The sequence below is a fragment of the Eleutherodactylus coqui genome, chromosome 1, assembly GCF_035609145.1.
Source record: "Eleutherodactylus coqui strain aEleCoq1 chromosome 1, aEleCoq1.hap1, whole genome shotgun sequence".
NCBI lineage: Eukaryota > Metazoa > Chordata > Amphibia > Anura > Eleutherodactylidae > Eleutherodactylus > Eleutherodactylus coqui.
The window spans coordinates 529115616-529135908 of NC_089837.1; the positions used below are offsets into that span (position 1 = coordinate 529115616).

Below are 20293 nucleotides of genomic sequence, written 5' to 3' on the forward strand. Positions count from 1 at the left end.
TCGGGTCCCGAGCTACTTGGGGGGTAGATGGTAGAAGCCCATGACCAAGGCCTTTCTCTACCCTGCTGTCTCCTCATCTGAGGGCCCGCTCATTGGATGCTGCACAACAATGTCACTATATTGTATCTCTGTATATTGTAACTCTGGGGTTGTCAAAGTTTTTCAGCCTTCGGAAACGGAAACCTCCCTAATGAACCTTTACCTGTCTACAGACCAAGTATGGAATCTGGATCCTGAGTTACATCCTGTATTATACTCCAGAGCTGCACTCACTATTCTGCTGGTGGAGTCGCTGTATGCATACATTACTTATCCTGTACTGATCCTGAGTTACATCCTGTATTATCCTCCAGAGCTGCACTCACTATTCTGCTGGTGGGGTCACTGTGTACATACATTACTTATCCTGTACTGATCCTGAGTTCCATCCTGTATTATACTCCAGAGCTGCACTCACTATTCTGCTGGTGGAGTCACTGTGTACATACATTACTTATCCTGTACTGATCCTGAGTTACATCCTGTATTATACCCCAGAGCTGCACTCACTATTCTGCTGGTGGAGTCACTGTGTACATTACTTATCCTGTACTGATCCTGTGTTACATCTTGTATTATACTCCAGAGCTGCACTCACTATTCTGCTGGTGGAGTCACTGTGTACATTACTTATCCTGTACTGATCCTGTGTTACATCTTGTATTATACTCCAGAGCTGCACTCACTATTCTGCTGGTGGAGTCGCTGTGTGCATACATTACTTATCCTGTACTGATCCTGAGTTACATCCTGTATTATACTCCAGAGCTGCACTCACTATTCTGCTGGTGGAGTCACTGTGTACATACATTACTTATCCTGTACTGCTCCTGAGTTACATCCTGTATTATACTCCAGAGCTGCACTCACTATTCTGCTGGTGTACAAACAATTACGTTCCCTGACTCAATGTAAGGTGACCGGATGAAATCTTTTTTGTATTTCTGTATTTTCAGAGCTATTATCTCCCAGCATGCACTCTGTCAGTGGCTCGAGTTATTGTTGCTCCATGCTATCCCAGCATGCACTCTGTCGGTGGCTCGGGTTATTGTTGCTCCATGCTATCCCAGCATGCACTCTGTCGGTGGCTCGAGTTATTGTTGCTCCATGCTATCCCAGCATGCACTCTGTCGGTGGCTCGGGTTATTGTTGCTCCATGCTATATACTACTCACCACTTTTGGCAGAACAGACGTAATGGCATCTTTGATGGTTTCTCGGAGGTGGGGAATGTCGATGGCAGAACTGAGTGTCAGCAAAGCATCCTGGAGGGAGAGAAAAGAGAAACGTGAGGATGGCGGGAGAGCAGACGAATAAAGACAAGAAGCCTTTAGGCTGATTCTCGTCCAGCAGCTATCGGTGTGGATAGAAGTGTTACATACAGATTGGGATGCAAATCCCCCCCCCACCCCCCCCATTTGAAGAGATGAAATCCGGGCTGAAAATCCGCAACATAAATTGACATCATGTGGATTAAAAACCTGAACGGCGGTGCTGCCGAGGCTTAGCAATTGTTTTCTGCAGCATGTGGATGAGATCTGTTTGCAGCTCATCCACATGGCTTGTACTGTGTGCAGCACTTGCTCTACTTCTGATCACACCCTCGGGCCTGACATCCGTGTCAGATCTCCTCGCGGTTTTCATTTCATGATGGTGCAGATCTGCATACAGATTCCCCCCAATCACTCTGCATGCAGCTCTCTCTCATGTATTCCGAGTGGAATCAGAGGCGACACAGAAGTGCAACAAACCCGCGCCGTGTAGATTGCAGAACAAATTCCCAGTCAAATGAATGCAGCACTTTTGGCTTTTGCAAATTTTGCAAAAAACAATCGCTCCCACCCAAGAAGAAGTTGTCATTTTGCTGAATACCCGTCCTGCGGTTCCATCTGAGGCAGATATGTGAAGCTGAGAGTTGTGGGGTGATTAGATGCTTAGAGACCCTAAAAGTGGTTCCCCTCTTGGCCTATAAGAGGCTCTCGGAGGCCCCTTGTGTGTAGTGACCTCTTCTTCCGCTTGTAGAGCTTGTTAACCACTAGACGCCTCTACAACGCATAGAAGAGATTTCACCCCATTACCAGAGGGGGGCGCATTATTGGGATGGGAGAAGCTGGATGGTTGTATCGATGAATTGTCCCCCACCGGGCTGTTCTGACCAGACTGTTAGGGGGTGTTGGGAACGGTGGATGTGTGAGGGCACACAAGGTGACCGGGCTCAGGATGCCCCCTACAGGCCACCAGTAGAGAGGAGTGTCTGACCAGACTGTTAGGAGGTGTTGGGGCCAGTGAATAGGGGCACACAAGGTGACTGGACCCACGAGGACCCCTACAGACCAGCAGTAGAGAGGAGCATCTGACCAGACTGTTAGGAGGTGTTGGGACCAGTGGATGGGGCTACACAAGGTGACCAGGCCCACGACGACCCCTACAGACCAGCAGTAGAGAGGAGCATCTGACCAGACTTTTAGGGGGTGTTGGGACCAGTGGATGGGGGCAAAAAAGGTGACCAGGCCCACAACGCCCCCTACAGACCAGCAGTAGAGAGGAGCATCTGACCAGACTGTTAGAGGGTGGTGGGACCAGTGGATGTGTGAGGGCACACAAGGTGACCGGGCTCAGGACGCCCCCTACATACCACCAGTAGAGAGGAGCGTCTGACCAGACTGTTAGGAGTGGTGGGACTAGTGGATGGGGACACACAAGGTGACCGGGCTCAGGATGCCCCCCTACAGACCACCAGTAGAGAGGAGTGTCTGACCAGACTGTTAGGAGGTGTTGGGACCAATAGATGGGGGCACACAAGGTGACCAGGCCCACAACGCCCCCTACAGACCACCAGTAGAGAGGAGCATCTGACCAGACTGTTAGGAGGTGTTGGGACCAGTGGATGTGTAAGGGCACACAAGGTGACCGGGCTCACAACGCCCCCTACAGACCACCAGTAGAGAGGAGCATCTGACCAGACTGTTAGGAGGTGTTGGACCCAGTGGATGTGTGAGGGCACACAAGGTGACTGGGCTCAGGACGCCCCCTACAGACCATCAGTAGAGGGGAATGTCTGACCAGACTGTTAGGAGGTGTTGGGCCCAGTGGATGGGGGCACACAAGGTGACTGGGCTCAGGACCCCCCCTACAGACCACCAGTAGAGAGGAGCATCTGACCAGACTGTTAGGAGGTGTTGGGCCCAGTGGATGGGGGCACACAAGGTGACCGGGCTCAGGACGCCCCCTACAGACCACCAGTAGAGAGGAGCATCTGACCAGACTGTTAGGAGGTGTTGGGCCCAGTGGATGTGTGAGGGCACACAAGGTGAATGGAGTGGAGATGTAATGTGTGACCGCCGCTCTATTCACTTCTATGGGATGGGGGGGGGGGTTGCTAATCACTTCAGTCCAATCTCTGTCCATCACATAGAAGTCAACAGAGCGGTGGTCACACATACGCACCTCCGCTCTGTTCACAGGGGAATTTGGGGTTCGCAGATTTTAGGATTATTGGGATCTCAGTAATCGGACATTTATCCACAGGATGGAGAATAAGTGTCTGCAGCGGGAGAACCCCCTTAATCCTTACTGGTTGAGGACTGAACTGTCCCTTTAAGGGACAACCGGGCAGGAAATAGCGGTGAGTGAATTATTCCTGACTGTATTATCCAATGTACGGGAAAAAATGAACAATCAGCCCCGTAAATGCCAGTAAATATTCTGCGCATAATGTGGGTGATTACCGCGGATGCCTGAATTACACAGAGTATTACGGTGGGACGGGAACACAATGTATCTCTTCTGGTTATTTTGTTTCCATTATCATTTCTCAGGATTTCAATTTTGCTTATAATAAAATATGAGATGGAATAAAAACGCCCGCTCCCCTCCCCCGCTGCAGCAGTCGCCCACTGCCACGTAGCGCAAATTCCTGCCTGTACATCGATGCACATCCTATAGATTGCTGTACTGTGATTGTGCGGCTCGGTTTCATCCTTTGCATCATATCTATACTGAGCAGACGGTGCCAACGACAGAACCGCGAGCACCGGGCGCCACAGACGCGCAAATTCAATTTACTGACAACATTGTTCCTGCTCAGAGCTTTTTATTCTGCTGTATTTATCAGATCTGAGAAAGTGCAGCAGAAAGAAATACGCCTGAGCCTCCGTATACTGCTATATATCACCGGGAGATGACAGCATATCCTGCAGATTATTACACCACTGACCTCCAGAGATCTGCAGAACATCACTATCTACATAGATCCTGGCCCTGCCCTCTGTATACATTATATCTGGGGCCCTGCCCTCTGTATACATTATATCTGGGGGCCCTGCCCTCTGTATACATTGTATCTGGGGGCCCTGCCCTCTGTATACATTGTATCTGGGGGCCCTGCCCTCTGTATACATTGTATCTGGGGGCCCTGCCCTCTGTATACATTGTATCTGGGGGCCCTGCCCTCTGTATACATAATATCTGGGGGGCCTGCCCTCTGTATACATAATATCTGGGGGCCCTGCCCTCTGCATATATAATATCTGAGGGCCCAGCCCTCTGTATACCTAATATCTGTGCGCCCTACCCTCTGTATACACTATATCTGTGGACCCTGCCCTCTGTATACATTATATCTGTGGACCCTGTCCTCTGTATACATAATATCTAGGGCCCTGCCCTCTGTATACATAATATCTGTGCGCCCTACCCTCTGTATACACTATATCTGTGGACCCTGCCCTCTGTATACACTATATCTGTGGACCCTGCCCTCTTTATACATTATATCTGGGAGCCCTGACCTCTGTATACATAATATCACTAGGCCTTGCCCTCTGTATATATAATATCTGGGGCCCTGCCCTCTGTTTACATAATATCTGGGCCCCTGTGCTCTGTATATATTATATCCGGGCCCCGGTCCTCTGTGATTACCCCTGTTAGAGGCCATTATGTTGTCTCCTGTGTGTCCGCTAGTATTAGTATTCCTCGCCCGCCGCGGGCACCACTCGGCTTCCTCCGTCTTCTCGGCCTCTTGTACACAAGCACAGTGGCAGATTGGATTAATGACATGCAGAAAATAAACCCGTTATCAGCGTCCGGGCGTCTGCGGCGGCTGATGGAGGACGTGTGTCTTCTGGTTTGACGCCTCCTCCTGCCCTTTCATTTCCTTCCCATCCTCACCAATGATAGATGTTTGTTGCATTGTCTGTAAATGTCATGAAATGCATGAGCAAGTCCTTGGCAAACCCAACGCCGGACGCCGATCCGGGACTGACAGGTACAAGATGGAGGACCACGGACCGGGAGTTATAATGTACAGATGGGGTGAGGATACGACAGGGACAACCTCAACGAAACTCCCCATCAATGAGACATGGAACTATATGCCCTCGAAGATTCTACCAAAGAGGTTACACCGCAGTCATGTGACCACCATACCGTTATATTGCTAGAGTGGATACAGCTAAGGGCACGCACTCTGGTTTTGAGTTTTCTACAGGGTCTTCTGTTTTATAACCAGGAATGAGCTATCCTGCAATCTGCAAAACTGTGGATTTGATTATATTACTATTATATTATATCGGTGATGCAGGCCTGTCAGGCCTCATGGTTTTCCCAGGAGTCACACGGATTTTGTGTTCCCTCACCTGGTCTCCCAGTGACCTCCTCCATTAACCCAGGTAATAAATCGGTTCCCTGCTTCCACTACAGTGAAATACAATCTGCAATAGTCTACTTCTGTCTGTGCGATATCTACAATCATTCGCTTCCAGACAGAATAGAATGGTTGTAGATATCACACCAAGATGAGCGCAGATAGAAGGAATCGCACCGAGACAAGCGCAGAAATACTAAAAGCGCATTGAGACAGACAAAAAAAAATTGTACCGATAGAAATTACACTGGCAGAAAAAAAATCACACCCAGGGGAGTACAGACAGCAGACGACCACTGAAGGTAATAGAATCCAAGAATGGCAGACTTAGAGAGGACCTCCTGGGTCATCGGGTCCAACCCCCTTGCTCAGTGCAGGATCACTAAATCATCCCAGACAGATATTTGTCCAGCCTCTGTTTGAATACTTCCATTGAAGGAGAACTCCCCACCTCCTGTGGCAACCTGTTCCACTCATTGATCCCCTCACTGTCTAATATCTAATCTGTGTCTCCTCCCTTTCAGTTTCATCCCATTGCTTCTAGTCTTTCCTTGTGCAGATGAGAATAGGGCTGATCCCTCTGCACTGTGACAGCCCTTCAGATATTTGTAGACAGCTATTAAGTCTCCTCTCAGCCTTCTCTTCTGCAAGCTAAACATTCCCAGATCCTTTAACCGTTCCTCATAGAACATGATTTGCAGACCGCTCACCATCTTGGTAACTCTTCTCTGAACTTGCTCCAGTTTGTCCATGTCTTTTTTCAATTGGGGTGCCCAGAACTGGACACAGTATTCCAGATGAGGTCTGACTAAGGAAGAGTAGAGGGGATAATGACCTCACGTGATCTAGACTTTATGCTTCTCTTAATACATCCCAGAACTGTGTTTGCCTTTTTTGCTGCTGCATCACATTGTTGACTCATGTTCAGTCTATGATCTATTAGTATACCCAAGTCTTTTTCACAAGTGCTGCTGCTTAGCCCAATTCCTCCCATTCTGTATGTGCTTTTTAAATTTTTCTTGCCCAGATGTAGGACTTTGCATTTCTCCTTATTAAATCCCACTCTGTTAGTCGCTGACCACTGTTCAAGCTTTTCTAGATCTTTTTGAATACTCTCTCTCTCTTCCCTCAATTCCCTCCTTCAGATTATTTATAAAAATGTTGACCAACACTAGGCCTAGGACAGAGCCTTGTGGTCCCCACTTGATACATTCTTCCACTTGGATGTGCAGCCATTTATGACCACTCTTTGAGTACGATCACTCAGCCATTTGTGAATCCACCTCACAGTTGCCTTGTCAATCCCAGATTTGGTCATTTTTTTCAATAAGTATGGTATGAGATACTTTGTCAAATACTTTACTAAGGTCCAGATATACTATATCCACCACATTTTCCTGATCAACCCAATCAGTGATTCTATCATAGAAGGAAATTAGATTAGTCTGACATGACTTGTTTGTTACAAACCCATTCTGGCTCTGGTTAATTACTCCATTCTCATCCAAGTACTTGCATACATGTTGTTTAATAATTTGTTCACAGATCTTTCCTGGTATTGAAGTCAGGCTCACAGGCCTGTAGTTTCCTGGATCCACCTTCTTCTCTTTTTTAAAGATTGCCCTTCTCCAATCTTCTGGGACTTCTCCTGTTCTCCAGGAATTTTCACAGATTATGGCAAGTGGTTCAGCAATTACCTCCGCTGCTTCCTTTAGTATCCTAGGATGTAATTCATCTGGACCTTCAGACTTGAATTCTTGTAAGTTAGCTAAGTGTTCCCTCACCATATCTCTGCTTACAGATAGCCTGCATTCTTTTATTCCCCCAGTAGCACAGGAAAGATCAGTTGATGTTCCATCTACTTTCTGATAGAAAACAGATACAAAATAGGAATTTAAAGGTTTGGCCTTCTCAACATCATTCTTAACCAATTCAACATTTTCATCCTGTAAGCATCCAATAGCATCTTTGCTTTTCTTTTGCTTTTGACCCAAATCCTTTTTTTTACTACTTTTGGCCTCTCCTACAAGCCTCAATTCATTATCAGCTTTAGCTTTTCTGACACTATTCCTACAGTTTCTGCAGACCGCATAGGATTCTTCTTTAGATATTTCCCCCTCTTTCCATTTGATAAACATATTTTCTTCCTCTTTAACATGTGTGCAAGTTCTGTGTTCATCCATCCGGGTCTCTTTAAATGCTTCCCATTCTTCCTTCTTTTGGGGATTGGTAACGATTGTGCTTTGAGAATCTCATTTCACAATATTTCTGTTACCATGCGGCGGCCGCCGGGGCCGCGGGTGGTTGGTCGGCGTGGTGCGCGCGCTCGTGGGTCCGGGCGGCGGCGGGCGTCTGTGAGTGCAGCTCTGTGCACGAGTCCCTGTCATGAGATTCTGCTGGGAGGTGTCGCCTCCCCCTCTCCGCCCCTGGGCGGAGGCTTCTGTTTATAAGGCTGGCAGTGAGGTCCATTCACTGCCAGTTATTGGTTTCTGTTTCAGTGTGCTAGCTTCCTGCCTCTGTCAGTCTCCTGTTCTCTGCTTTTGCTTTATCTGCCAGGTTATCCATCTGCTTCGGTCTGCTGCTATTTTCTGTTTGTTTATTCACCTACCCTTCCTGTCGGTATCCTACCCTGTTCCATCTTGGTACGCCAGTGTCCCTTCTCGGTCCCTAGCGAGTGTAGGGACCGCCGCCCAGTTGCCCGCCTGGACTTAGCCAGGAGTGGAGGCAAGTAGGCAGGGACAGGGGTTGCGGGTAGTTCTAGGGCAACCCAGGCTGGCGTATCATCGGGTAGGATACCGTAACAATTTCCCAACCACCTTGGACATTTCTGTCCTTAAGAACATCCCGCCATTGGATTCTTCCTCTCCTCTTTCTAAGTTCATTGAAATCTGTCTTTCTGAAATCCAACCTTGAGGTCTGAGTCTTCTCAGGTCTTTCTCCCTTTGTTATCCAGCATCCAAGGATATCATGATCGGTGCCTCCTAAGGTCCCAGCCACCCTTACTTCCTCAACCATTCCCTCCCTGTTGGTAACAATTAGGTCCAAGATAGCAGATCCCCTTGTTTTCTCTTCTACCTCCAGGAAGATAAAGTTGTCACCAAGAGCGGATAAGAATCTGTTGGATCCATTACTTTTACCTGAGAGATTCCCAACAAATGTCTGGATGGGTAAAATCTCCCATGATCACTATGTTGGGTTTCTTTGAGAGCTTGGCCATCTGATGTAGAAAGAGTTCCTCCATATCTTCTGCTTGTCCAGGCGGCCTATAGTAAATGCCTACAATGGGGTCCTTTCTGTTGTTCTCTTCTTGTATTCTTACCCAAACAGTTTCTACAGAACTCCCAGCTCTGAAGCTTGAATCTCTGTGGAGATGAATGTTCTCCTATCATACAACACAACACCTCCTCCCCTTTTATTAGGTCTGTTCCTTATAAATACATTGTATCTATTGTATCAAGCCTTGTATCCAATCATGTGTATCATCCCACCAAGTTTCTGTGATGCCGATGACATCATATTTCTCTCCCTGTGTTCGGAGCTCCAGTTCTCCTTGTTTGTTTCCCATGCTCTGGGCATTTGTGTAGAAACATGTTAGTTTGTGATCGGGGTCTCTTGCTCCTCTACTCGCCTTCTGAATTTTTTGTTCTTGTTCTTTCTTTCCACTTCTAATAGCGAGGTTCTCCGATGTATTAATGAGCTGTATATTTCTGCCTTTCACTTCCCTTCCCATATTGTTCTAGTTTAAAGCTCTAAAGAGTGAAGCAAGGCGCCCACCAAATATGATGCTTACCTGTCTTTGTAAGGTGCCACTTGTCTCTAGCAAGCAGTCCATCATATAGGTAGTTCACTCCATGGTCGCACTGCAGTACAAGTAGGGAGCCAACTGATTATTAAACAGGAGTGCATGCGGCAGGGGGAGGCATTGTGACTTGTGCAGGGGGCACTATTACTTCTTGGGGGCACTATTACTTTGTGGGGGGCAAAAGAGATTACCTGGGTATTATTACCTTGTGTGGGCACAAACAGACACTATTACTCTATGTAGGGCATAAAGGGGGCACCATTGCTATGGGGCACTGGGGGGCATTACTACTATGTGAGCAACCAATAGAGGAAGATTAATCTATGGAGCAAAAATAAGGGCACTATTAGGACTTTGTGATGGGCAAAATCGGAAGATTACTACTATGTGGGGATGCTATTACTTTTTGAGGCACCATTATTGTGTAGAGTGGCAGAGGTAATCCACATGGTGGTCTGGGTCCAGAGAGAAGAAAAACACAAGCAGATGACTCCAAATCATAAAAAGACGTCACCTGTGAGGAGGTAACTGCAGTGTCATCCCTCACAGTGTAGAGCTGGTATCTGGCCATTATATGATGACTGCATTATATAGCGATATACTAGAGCTCAGCCACTGTATCTAAGCTGCCATGTTATAAAGTTGTCTTATGCTTCTGCTCATGTATATTATATGGGGTGGTGTAGATTACTAGTAGGGTGTAGAGGGTCTATACATTAAATTCACTGTTTTAAATGCAACTTCCCAAAAACTTGGGCCGCTGTGAAAAATGTAAATAAATGTACAGAAAAGGAATCTAATGGTTAGGAAATCTCATCTAACCGTATTCTATCCACAGTAGGACATAGCAGAAGGGAGACACGTCCCAAGGGTTGTAAGAAGAGGGGATGCCACACAATGCTGGACACGGCCCCGACATAACATTTGTGAGATGTGTTGCTGCCATCAATTTCTAAATGAGGTAATTTTCTAAAAAATGAAATGGAACAATGCCCCCCCCCCACCCCACCCCCATCCCGATATGTTCTGCTGTGGATAAAATATGGTTAGATGACATTTAGATTCTTTTTCTGTACATTTATTTACATTTTACACATTTTTGGAAATTGGGGTTGTATTTAAAGCAATTAATGATTACACCCTACTAGTAATCTTGAATCACACAGGAATCCATGGGGGACGTCCTGTGCTGCAGTCAGTAGCTCTCACGCCTGAGCTATCCAGCCTGTGGACTGTTCCCTTGTATGACTTTTAGCCATGTTTCATGATCACAGTTACGTAGTTCCTGCCTCCTAGTCCGGAACCCACCGCATATATCTATATTCCCCAACATTTCTGCTCGATTCACAACCTGATTGGTTGTTTGGGTTGGCTGATTCACAGTGATTGGTTGTTTGGGTTGGCTGATTCACAGTTATTGGTTGTTTGGGTTGAATTGAGCAGAAGTGTTGCAGAATATAAATATATGTGACCCCCACCTCTGTCTTGATTGCACTTCCTATAAAAGCCTGACCCTGCCACTCCCTCAGAGAGTGCTTATTCTGCTCCACAACACCATTTGATCAAGCTCCACTTGCCTGTTCCTCTGCTGTTTCTGCATAACCTCCTAATACTGACTTCTGGCTTCTCTCCCGATTACCTTCCCTGCCTCATCCATCTGTACTGAGACCTCCTGCTGCTGACTCCTGGCTCTTCTTTGACTACTCTCCAGACCTGCGGCTATTACACCCAAGGCTGCAACCCAGCGCCTGCAATCGCTACAAATCTACACCTCCCCTGATAATAAACATCAGAAGAAGCGTAAGAGAACTTTATAACATGGCGGCTTAGATACAGCGGCTGAGCTCTAGTATATCGCTATATAATGCAGTCATCATAAGATAGCCAGATACCAGCTCTACACTGTGATATCCTTAAGCCATACCAGCTCTACACTGTGAGACTGATTCTTGCGCTCTAACTTTTTTTGGAATTGGCATTGTATTACTACTGTATTCTAAATAGTGTTGTACCTGCTAAAGGTCTGCCACACCCCTTGAAAGGCCACTCCCATTTTACCCGTGACTTGCTGCAAATTTCACCCTATAACAGTTTCTTCCAGGTTGTCATCTCTCGTGATGTTATCACAAGGGGGCGGGGCTGTGACTACCTCTCAGATATGATATACAGCTTGGTTGGCAGCAGTAATAGATGATGCTACTGTAGTATAAGATGACTGGATCTCATGTCTGATCACAAATCATTACTTCAGTGATGTCATTACCAGAGGGTGGGGCTGTGACAAGTGATGTTATCACCAGGGGGCGGGGCTGTGACTACCTCTCAGATATGATATACAGCTTGGTTGTCAGCAGTATTAGATGATGCTACTGTAGTATAAGGTGAGTGGATCTCATGTCTGATCACATGGCATTATATCAATAATGTCATTGCCAGGAGATGGGGCTGTGACACGTGATGTCATCACTAGGGGACAGGGCTGTGACTACCTCTCAGATATGATATACAGCTTGGTTGTCAGCAGTAATAGATGATGCTACTGTAGTATAAGGTGAGTGGATCTCATGTCTGAACAGATGGCATTATATCAATAATGTCATTGCCAGAAGATGGGGCTGTGACAAGTGATGTCATCACTAGGGGGCAGGGCTGTGACTACCTCTGAGACATGATATGGTTCTGACAACCTCTTATAGTCACCTGTTCTTTGTAGATGGTGTCGTCATTTTTAGGTTTTAGCAGAGAATCCATTTTTGCGGCACAGATAGACATCTGACTTGCCCTTTCTAAAAGAGCGTCCCCCACATACCGGCAGAGAACGGAGACCGATAGTCAGGGACTGACGGCCATAAGATACTGCAGATTAAGATGCGTGATGGAGGCGAGGACGGTTGGAGGAGATAGATAAGGGGCTGAGCGGGGAGAACGGTGAGCGATAAGAGAAGAGGTCATATGTGTGAAGGGGAAAGTATAAAAATGAGGAATAAAAGGAAACTCCAGGACGACTTCTAGTTGAGTCCTCGCAGTAATGAGGTATTGATCCCACAGCATGGCTCCTATGTGATCAATGGGCCTGAAACAGGGAAGGGGGCAGCGCCGGGGCAGTGATACTGCTGAGACTCATTGTCCACAGAAATAACCTGTCAATAGACTCCCCGCAGGCGGCGAGCAACAAATGTTATGTGTCAGGTGGGAGGGGGCGGGGGGGGGGGGGGGTAAGACATGACTGCATTACTGAATACGAGGAGGCATCACTGAACAGACCAAACCAAGCCCTGACTTCAAGGGGAACTCCAACACTAAGGGGTGCTAGTCTGATGATAAACTGTAGAGATAAATTGTTCCAGAACTTTCTGATAGACATAGGGGCAGATTTCTGCAGATTTGGGTTTTATACGCCAGTCTAAGTACAAAGCACCAAATGTTACTAATATCTGTTGGATCTTTCAAGCCCTCTGTGCGCCAAATTTGAAATTTCTGACGTAAATTAGAATAAATCTGACAGCTGACAAGCAGACACGCCCCTTGATTCTAAGCACCGCCCACTTAAAAAAGCTACTCAGGTGAGTGTAAACCTTCAAGAAGTCCATTTTCTTTGGTAGTTCTGCTAAATGAAATAAACTTGATATCACATGGCACGGCGTTCTCTTCATCGGGTTAGAGGGGAATATCTGGATTGAAGGTTTTCAGGGTTCAGGCTGACCGGAGTCAAACGGCTTGAAGAGCAACAACAAAAGGAGAAAAGCTGTGATCAGAAAGCAGCGGCTCTTGAAGCGCGTCTGTCGCTGACTTCACACCTATCAGACGGTAGCCGGCAGTTAGCAATGTATGGAAGAATAAAAGAAGCGTCTTCAAGCAGTCGGCTTTTTTGCTTTTGTTGCTGGCGCAGTTATGTTAATACTCTCCACTCTTTGTGTCGCAACAGTTTCTAGACCTCTGCTTACTGTCAGTAAATGGAAACATTCTTGCTTATGTTCAGAGTTTAGAAACCCATCGTGACCCGATACTACCTGATGATCATCTGTGTGGACTGAAACATTGTAGCAAACACCGATGAGTCACGGAGTGAAGTTTGACCCCTCTGTATTTTGTAAACGCCCAAATTTCCTTTTAGGTCATATTTTCCGCACTTAAGAGAGGGGGGAGGGGTACTTGTGAGCAGATTCCTATTTAAGTGTTCCCCATCAGACGTTTATCACCTTTACGTGCAGGGGTGAGGAGAGTCAAATCTGGGACCCACAGAAAACAAAAATGTAAACAGAGGCAGATGATGTAGAGGAGGAAGAATGAAAAGGAGAAAAATGGAGAATACAGGAAAAGATGAAAAAGAGGGAAGAATGAAAGAAGATAAATATGGAAAAAGAAATGTAGAAGGAGGAGGAAGAGGGGAAAAAAGGAAGACGAAGGAAAAAGGAAGAAGAAATAAGAAAAAGGGGGATGGATAAGAAGAAGAAGCAAGAGGAAGAAAAATGAAGAAGAAAGAAGAAACAATATGGAAGGAGAAGAAGAACAAAGCAGAAAGATAGAAAAGTGAAGAAGGCAAAGAAAGAAGAAGGAGAAGAAGGAAAGGAAGAAGAAACAAGAAGGAAAAAGAAATAAGGAGAAGGAGGGCAAAGAAAGAGGAAGAAGAAGTTTATGTTCACACAGTGGAATTCGCCACGTGCTTTCGCACCTTTTTGATGCCATTGATGGCGTGGATCCACGCTAAGGATTTGCCCTGTCAGATGGTAACATCCACATTCTTACTTCCAACATAGAAACTAAAAAGAAGTTTCCACTTCACTGCAATGTCAAAATTCCAGATGTGGATTTTCCCCAATGACAGGGAAAACTGCGCAAATCTGTGGCAAAAAACGCATCAAAAAGATTCTGACACGTTTTTTGAGGCGGAATTCACAAGAAAAATTCTGCCATGTGAACTGACCCTCAGAGGTGGAATCTGTGTGGCAAAATTCAATGTGTATTCTGCCATGTGTACAAAAGGGTACTTTATAATGGGCGATGGCCACCTAAATTCCCCCTGCAAGGAGTATATATATATATATATATATATATATATATATGGAGCCTTTAAAGCTAAGAAAGGGCTGAAGCCTCCAGTCTGGGGTTAAATTTGAATAAAAAGGGGCATTACCTTTAAGGGTAAAAAGTGAGGAGAGGGGCGGTGGCACATTCTGCAGAGGGACATCGGTACATACAGTCTGAGCAGAATCTTAAGCTCCTTTATGTGTATACATATTATATTCCTCGGTTCCTCTTAAGTGACCACCACTGAAGTAAGCACCTGTAACAAAGTAACTTGGATGAAGCTAGGTATATCAACTACTGTGTGTATGTATGTATATATATATGCACTCATTATCAGTAACATCCCTCCCCTAGAAGGAGTATATACACACATATACTCCTTCTAGGAGAGGGATGTTACTGATAATGAATATATATATATATATATATATATATATATATATATATATATATATACACACACAGTAGTTGATATACCTGTTGTTTGCACAGATAATTTTATAAAGTGGGGGTTACTTGAGATGAACCAAGGAATATAATATGTATACACATAGAGGAGTGTTAGATTCTGCTCAGACTGCATGTACTGATGTCCTTCTGAAGAATGTACCTCCCCCTCCTCACTTATTACCCTTAAAGGTAATACCCCTTTTTGTTCAAATTTAACCCCAGACTGGAGGCTTCAGCCCTTTCTTAGCCATAAAGGCTCCATCCCTGAAGTCCATGGATGCTTCCTTATGTACTTTACAGGCTTTCAGTATATTCTCCTCAGTATATACAAATAGAGGTGGGGTAGATTCTCCTCAGTATATACAAAGAGGTGAGACAGATTCTCTTCAGTATATACACATAGAGGGGAGACAGATTCCTCTCAGAATATACACATAGAGGTGAGGTAGATTCTCCTCAGTATATACACATAGAGGGGAGACAGATTCTCCTCGCTATATACACATAGAGGGGAGGCAGATTCTCCTCAGTATATACACATAGAGGTGAGGTAGATTCTTCTCAGTATATACACATAGAGGTGAGGTAGATTCTCCTCTGTATATACACATAGAGGGGAGGTAGATTCTCCTAAGTAAACACACATAGAGGGGAGGTAGATTCTCCTCAGTATATACACGTAGACGTGAGGTAGATTCTCCTCAGTATATACACATAGACGTGAGGTAGATTCTCCTCAGTATATACACAAATAGATGAGGTAGATTCTCATCAGTATATACACATAGAGATAAGGTAGATTCTCCTCAGTATATATACACAGAGGTGAGGTAGATTCTCCTCAGTATATACACATAGAGGTGAGGTAGATTCTCTTCAGTGTATACACATAGAAGTGAGGTAGATTCTCCTCAGTATATACACATATAGGGGAGGTAGATTCTCCTCAGTATATACACATAGAGGGGAGGTAGATTCTCCTCAGTATATACACATAGAGATGAGGTAGATTCTCATCAGTATATACACATAGAGATAAGGTAGATTCTCCTCAGTATATATACATAGAGGTGAGGTAGATTCTCCTCAGTATATACACATAGAGGTGAGGTAGATTCTCTTCAGTGTATACACATAGAGGTGAGGTAGATTCTCCTCAGTATATACACATAGAGGTGAGGTAGATTCTCCTCAGTATATACACATAGAGGGGAGGTAGATTCTCCTCAGTATATACACATAGAGGGGAGGTAGATTCTCCTCAGTATATACACACAGAGAGATGTGGTAGATTCTCCTCAGTATATACACATAGAGGTGAGGTAGATTCTCCTCTGTATATACACATAGAGGTGAGGTAGATTCTCCTCAGTATATACACATAGACGTGAGGTAGATTCTCCCCAGTATATACACATAGAGGTGAGGTAGATTCTCCTCAGTATATACACATAGAGGTGAGGTAGATTCTCCTCAGTATATACACATAGAGATGAGGTGGATTCTTCTCAGTATATACACATAGAGGTGAGGTAGATTCTCCTCAGTATATACACACAGAGGTGAGGTAGATTCTCCTCAGTATATACACATAGAGGTGAGGTAGATTCTCCTCAGTATATACACATAGAGGTGAGGTAGATTCTCCTCAGTATATACACATAGACGTGAGGTAGATTCTCCCCAGTATATACACATAGAGGTGAGGTAGATTCTCCTCAGTATATACAAAGAGAGGTGAGGTAGATTCTCCTCAGTATATACACATAGAGGGGAGGTAGGTTCTCCTCAGTATATACACATAGAGGTGAGGTAGATTCTCCACTGTATATACACATAGAGGGCAGGTAGATTCTCTTCAGTATATACACATAGAGGTGAGGTGGATTCTTCTCAGTATATACACATAGAGGTGAGGTAGATTCTCCTTAGTATATACACATAGAGGTGAGGTAGATTCTCCTCAGTATATACACATAGACGTGAGGTGGATTCTTCTCAGTATATACACATAGAGGTGAGGTAGATTCTCCTCTGTATATACACATAGAGGTGAGGTAGATTCTCCTCAGTATATACACATAGAGGGGAGGTAGATTCTCCTCAGTATATACACATAGACGTGAGGTAGATTCTCCCCAGTATATACACATAGAGGTGAGGTAGATTCTCCCCAGTATATACACATAGAGGTGAGGTAGATTCTCCTCTGTATATACACATAGAGGTGAGGTAGATTCTCCTCTGTATATACACATAGAGGTGAGGTAGATTCTCCTCTGTATATACACATAGAGGTGAGGTAGATTGTCCTCAGTATATACACATAGAGGGGAGGTAGATTCTACTCATTATATACACATAGAGATGAGGTGGATTCTTCTCAGTATATACACATAGAGGTGAGGTAGATTCTCCTCAGTATATACACATAGAGGTGAGGTAGATTCTCCTCAGTATATACACATAGACGTGAGGTAGATTCTCCTCAGTATATACACATAGTGGTGAGGTAGATTCTCCTCAGTATATACACATAGAGGTGAGGTAGATTCTCCTCAGTATATACACATAGAGGTGAGGTAGATTCTCCTCAGTATATACACAGAGAGGTGAGGTAGATTCTCCCCAGTATATACACATAGAGGTGAGGTAGATTCTCCTCAGTATATACACATAGAGGTGAGGTAGATTCTTCTCAGTATACACACATAGAGGTGAGGTAGATTCTCCTCTGTATATACACATAGAGATAAGGTAGATTCTCCTCAGTATATACACATAGAGGGCAGGTAGATTCTCCTCAGTATATACACATAGAGGTGAGGTGGATTCTTCTCAGTATATACACATAGAGGTGAGGTAGATTCTCCTTAGTATATACACATAGAGGTGAGGTAGATTCTCCTCAGTATATACACATAGAGGTGAGGTAGATTCTCCTCAGTATATACACATAGAGGTGAGGTAGATTCTCCTCAGTATATACACACAGAGGTGAGGTAGATTCTCCTCAGTATATACACATAGAGGGGAGGTAGATTCTACTCAGTATATACACATAGAGGTGAGGTAGATTCTCCTCAGTATATACACATAGAGGGGAGGTGGATTCTTCTCAGTATATACACATAGAGGTGAGGTAGATTCTCCTCTGTATATACACATAGAGGTGAGGTAGATTCTCCTCAGTATATACACATAGAGGTGAGGTAGATTCTCCTCAGTATATACACATAGAGGTGAGGTAGATTCTCCTCAGTATATACACATAGAGGTGAGGTAGATTCTCCTCAGTATATACACATAGAGGGAAGGTAGATTCTCCTCAGTATATACACATAGAGGTGAGGTAGATTCTCCTCAGTATATACACGTAGAGGGGAGGTAGATTCTCCTCTGTATATACACAGAGAGGTGAGGTAGATTCTCCTCAGTATATACACACAGAGGTGAGGTAGATTCTCCTCAGTATATACACATAGAGGTGAGGTAGATTCTCCTCAGTATATACACATAGAGGTAAGGTAGATTCTCCTCAGTATATACACATAGATGTGAGGTAGATTCCCCTCAATATATACACAGAGAGGTGAGGTAGGTTCTCCTCAGTATATACACATAGAGGGGAGGTAGATTCTCTTCAGTATATACACACAGAGGTGAAGCAGATTCTTCTCAGTATATACACATAGAGGTCAGGTAGATTCTCCTCAGTATATACACATAGATGTGAGGTAGATTCCCCTCAGTATATACACAGAGAGGTGAGGTAGGTTCTCCTCAGTATATACACATAGAGGGGAGGTAGATTCTCTTCAGTATATACACACAGAGGTGAAGCAGATTCTCCTCAGTATATACACATAGAGGGTAGGTAGATTCTCCTCAGTATATACACATAGAGGTGAGGTAGATTCTCCTCAGTATATACACATAGAGGTGAGGTAGATTCTCCTCAGTATATACACATAGAGGGGAGGTAGATTCTCCTCAGTATATACACATAGAGGTGAGCTAGATTCTCCTCAGTATATACACATAGAGGGAAGGTAGATTCTCCTCAGTATATACACATAGAGGTGAGGTAGATTCTCCTCAGTATATACACATAGAGGTGAGGTAGATTCTCCTCAGTATATACACATGGAGGTGAGGTAGATTCTCCTCAGTATATACACATAGAGGTGAGGTAGATTCTCCTCAGTATATACACATAGAGGTGAGGTAGATTCTCCTCAGTATATACACATAGAGGTGAGGTAGACTCTCCTTAGTATATACACATAGAGGTGAGGTAGATTCTCCTCAGTATATACACATAGAGGTGAGGTAGATTCTCCTCAGTATATACACATAGAGGTGAGGTAGATTCTCCTCAGTATATACACATAGAGGTGAGGTGGATTCTTCTCAGTATATACACATAGAGGTGAGGTAGATGGGACTGATATCAGCCGCTCCTCTTATATAACACTGCTATACTGTAATAAGATGGGACTGATATCAGCCGCTCCTCTTATATAACACTGCTATACTGTAATAAGATGGGACTGATATCAGCCGCTCCTCTTATATAACACTGCTGTACTGTAATAAGATGGGACTGATATCAGCTGCTCGCCTTATATAACACTGCTGTACTGTAATAAGATGGGACTAATATCAGCCGCTCCTCTTATATAACACTGCTGTACTGTAATAAGATGGGACTGATATCAGCCGCTCCTCTTATATAACACTGCTGTACTGTAATAAGATGGGACTAATATCAGCCGCTCCTCTTATATAACACTGCTGTACTGTAATAAGATGGGACTGATATCAGCCGCTCCTCTTATATAACGCTGCTGTACTGTAATAAGATGGGACTGATATCAGCCGCTCCTCTTATATAACACTGCTGTACTGTAATAAGATGGGACTGATATCAGCCGCTCCTCTTATATAACACTGCTGTACTGTAATAAGATGGGACTGATATCAGCCGCTCCTCTTATATAACGCTGCTGTACTGTAATAAGATGGGACTGATATCAGCCGCTCCTCTTATATAATACTGCTGTACTGTAATAAGATGGGACTGATATCAGCTGCTCCCCTTATATAACACTGCTGTACTGTAATAAGATGGGACTGATATCAGCCGCTCCTCTTATATAACACTGCTGTACTGTAATAAGATGGGACTGATATCAGCCGCTCCTCTTATATAACACTGCTGCACTGTAATAAGATGGGACTGATATCAGCCGCTCCTCTTATATAACGCTGCTGTACTGTAATAAGATGGGACTGATATCAGCTGCTCCCCTTATATAACACCGC

The 20293-nt window shown here is 44.6% G+C and overlaps 1 protein-coding gene across 4 annotated transcripts in view; it reads right to left on the reverse strand.

The window, feature by feature from the left end:
- PDE2A (phosphodiesterase 2A) overlaps nucleotides 1–20293 on the reverse strand; it is a 386975-nt gene that overhangs the window by 202291 nt on the left and 164391 nt on the right. For all 4 annotated transcript variants that reach the window (XM_066588384.1, XM_066588383.1, XM_066588382.1 and 1 more), the window contains one exon: nucleotides 1214–1303. In XM_066588384.1, the coding sequence (XP_066444481.1) occupies nucleotides 1214–1303 (90 nt within the window). The remainder of the gene's footprint in view (nucleotides 1–1213; nucleotides 1304–20293) is intronic.